At 44.8% G+C, this 2,696-nt stretch overlaps 1 protein-coding gene and 1 long non-coding RNA gene across 9 annotated transcripts in view; one reads left to right on the plus strand and one right to left on the minus strand.

The window, feature by feature from the left end:
* Positions 1 to 559: 559 nt before the first annotated feature.
* The window catches only part of LOC112156648, a 5,638-nt gene continuing 3,501 nt past the window's right edge, over positions 560 to 2,696 (minus strand). For both annotated transcript variants that reach the window (XR_004949387.1, XR_004949386.1), the window contains one exon: positions 560 to 1,291. This is a non-coding gene — a long non-coding RNA (uncharacterized LOC112156648). The remainder of the gene's footprint in view (positions 1,292 to 2,696) is intronic.
* Positions 1,216 to 2,696, plus strand: part of zeb2b (zinc finger E-box binding homeobox 2b) — an 89,630-nt gene continuing 88,149 nt past the window's right edge. For 4 of the 7 annotated variants that reach the window (XM_024288888.2, XM_024288896.2, XM_024288894.2 and 1 more), the window contains exons 1-2: positions 1,290 to 1,481; positions 2,289 to 2,474. In XM_024288888.2, the coding sequence (XP_024144656.1) occupies positions 2,402 to 2,474 (73 nt within the window). In that variant the 5' untranslated portion in view covers positions 1,290 to 1,481; positions 2,289 to 2,401. Of the gene's footprint in view, positions 1,482 to 2,288; positions 2,475 to 2,696 lie in introns of all 7 variants that reach the window. The other 3 variants (XM_024288893.2, XM_024288890.2, XM_024288889.2) reach the window with 3 other exon arrangements.

Consider the following 2,696-nt stretch of genomic DNA (forward strand, 5'->3'; position numbering starts at 1 on the left):
GTGGCGAACTGCAGGAGGACAGGACGCTTTATTTACATAACCAATCAGGGCACGGCGAGGGTGGGGCTTCTGGGGAGGAAGGGGCGTGCACGAGAGGCGCGCGCACGGTAGGGACTGCATTTGAAGAGTCAGACGGGATGGAGTCTCTTGTTCCGAACATCCACACATTTATCCCCCCAAATAAAACAAAAATGAAAAAAAATCGATTTAATAAATATAAAGGATTTTTAATTTATTGTGTTTTATGTTTTCGTGCTTTTGAAGAATTTGGACCGATTTAGATTTTTTTTAGAATTTTTTCTGTTTTGGAACATTTTGGGAAAAATAAGAAATATAGTTGGATTGATAGGGAGATGGATGTGCGTAAAAAGGCGCACAGATGCGTAAAAATGCGCGCAATCCAAAAATAGAAAACAGAAACATAAAACTGCACGCAAATGTTCGTGTTTTAACCAGATTTGTTTTTAAAGGACAGTTTTGTTCTTCATTTAATCTTTTTTTCAGTTTTACTTAAAGATTTTCAAAGACAAATTCTTTCAAAATAAGAGCAAACTGTCCGTTTTTTTTTTTTGTTTCATTTTATTTGTTTTTTTGGAAAAGGAGCAGCCGCGCGGACAATTTCATCCCCTCCACCGCAACCATCCGCGTGCGTCCGACCCGAACCGACCCCCCGCCCCCAACCATTTACATAGATATTTAAAATAAAATAAAATGTTAAAATAGGAGAGAAGCCTTACATGCAAGAAGAGGAGAGAAGTTTCTGAAACTGGGAGCGCGTTGAGAGATGAAGGGGGGGGGGAGCTCAAGAAAGGAGAGAAAGGAGGGAGGGATGAGAGAAAGGAGGGAGAGAGAGAGAGAAAGGAGGGAGTGGAAAGACAGAGAGAGAAAAAAAACCTCCGAAGATGCTCACGTTTGGCTCCTCAATTATCCCCTCCCGTGAAGATAGGTGGCGTGCGTTTCAGGGGGCTTCTCTCCTCTGTTGCTGCAAAAAAAGGAGGTGGAAAGAGAGGAGAGGAGAAGAGGAGGAGGAAGAGGGGGGGTAGAAGAAAAAAAATGTCATTAGAAGAGGCGTAACACGCCAGTCCCTACCCAGGTTTGTTTCCTGGAGTGGGTGTAAGACATCAGTTGTAAACCTGCCCTTGCAGGAGCAGCGGTCCCTCCCTCCTCCCAACTATTTCTGAGGCTTTTATTTCTAAGGCTTTATTATCACACCGGTGGAACAGGATCCGCGCGCCCGCCGCTCCGCTATTCCTCCTCCTCAGCAGCAGCTCCTTTTGGCCGCGAGACGCCTCTGTGGACAAATTGACAAATAGTCCTTTACAGAAAAAAATAGACAAAAAATAAACAAAAAAAGGTATGTTTGCTTTTTATTTTGAGCTTTTTTGCTGTTTTTTCCTGCCCGGACATTTGTTGGATTTGAAAACTTCTGCGCGCAACACAGTTGGACTTTAACTTCGGCTCACCTGCGCAGGTGCAGAAAGGTGCGTTTTTTTTCTTTTTGTTTTTTATTTACTTTTAGATCCACTTTATTTATTACATTTTTACTTTTTTGCTTTTTTTATTTATTCATTTTTTTACTTTTTACATTTTTTTAAATTTTGGAAGCGGGTGAAGCGCCGCTGTCATCCCGGGAATCGACGCCTTTTTCCCGGCTCGTGTCGCCGCTGGGACGCGCGCTGGACTCCTCTCCTCTTCTCTTCCTCCTTCTTAGTTCCTCTTTTTTCTTTCTATTATTCGTTTAACCTCCAAATGCACCAAAAAACACAAGAAAAAACTCCAAAAAGTGTTTTTTCTGTGACGTGCGCGAGCGCTTTTTTTAATCCATTTTGGCTCGTTTTTTGGAGGCGCTCCATCCGTGCCGCTTTTGTGCGCTTATTGAACGAAAATAATAAATCAAAAACATTTGCGCTTCTTTTTTTATTATTTCCTTTTTGAAAGAAAGGCTTCCAAATGCGCGTAAAAGTCGTCAAAATGCGCAAAATAGCAATCGGATGGGCGTTTTTGCGCGTTTTCTTTGCGTCTTTAACTTTTATTTTGCGCATGTTTGGAGCGAAACGTCGTTTTCTTTCTTTTTTACGCACGGAGATCCGGTGCGCTCTGCGCTGCTCCGCGCAGCTCTGCGCTGCGCTCGCACCGGGATCATCCGCGTCTCCTCGCTCGGATCTTTCTGCCCTCACGCACACACACAGATAGTCCGTCCTCGCGCGCGCGTGCTCTCTATCCAGCATTCTCCAAACGCTCTAACCCCGGCCGCTGCTTCTCTTTTCTGTGTTTGTGTTTCCCGTCAGAAGCTGAAACCGAGGAGTTCCATGAGAGCTGCCATCTGATCCAAAGCCTCCCCCTCCTCCTCCTCCTGGACCCCCATTCTATTGCCCCCCTCCCACCCCGTCCACGTTTATCAATGAAGCAGGAGATCATGGCGGATGGCCCCAGGTGTAAGAGGCGAAAACAAGCGAATCCGAGGCGAAAAAACGGTAAGAAACATCCTCCTTTTGGTCTCCTTTACGCACGTGGGGCTTTTTTGAGGGGGAATTTGGAGGCGCGCGGGCGGAGGAGTTCCTGGACAAACTTCACTTTTTTTAAATGTTTTGTTTTTATTTTATAGACGACTTTTCTCCTCCTTTTTGTGCAGAAAAAGCTCCGAGTCTTGCTCTTCTAAGTTTACAGTAGAGGATGAGTAAAAGAAACGCGTCCGT

The sequence above is a fragment of the Oryzias melastigma genome, linkage group LG2 (assembly GCF_002922805.2).
Source record: "Oryzias melastigma strain HK-1 linkage group LG2, ASM292280v2, whole genome shotgun sequence".
NCBI classification, from domain to species: domain Eukaryota; kingdom Metazoa; phylum Chordata; class Actinopteri; order Beloniformes; family Adrianichthyidae; genus Oryzias; species Oryzias melastigma.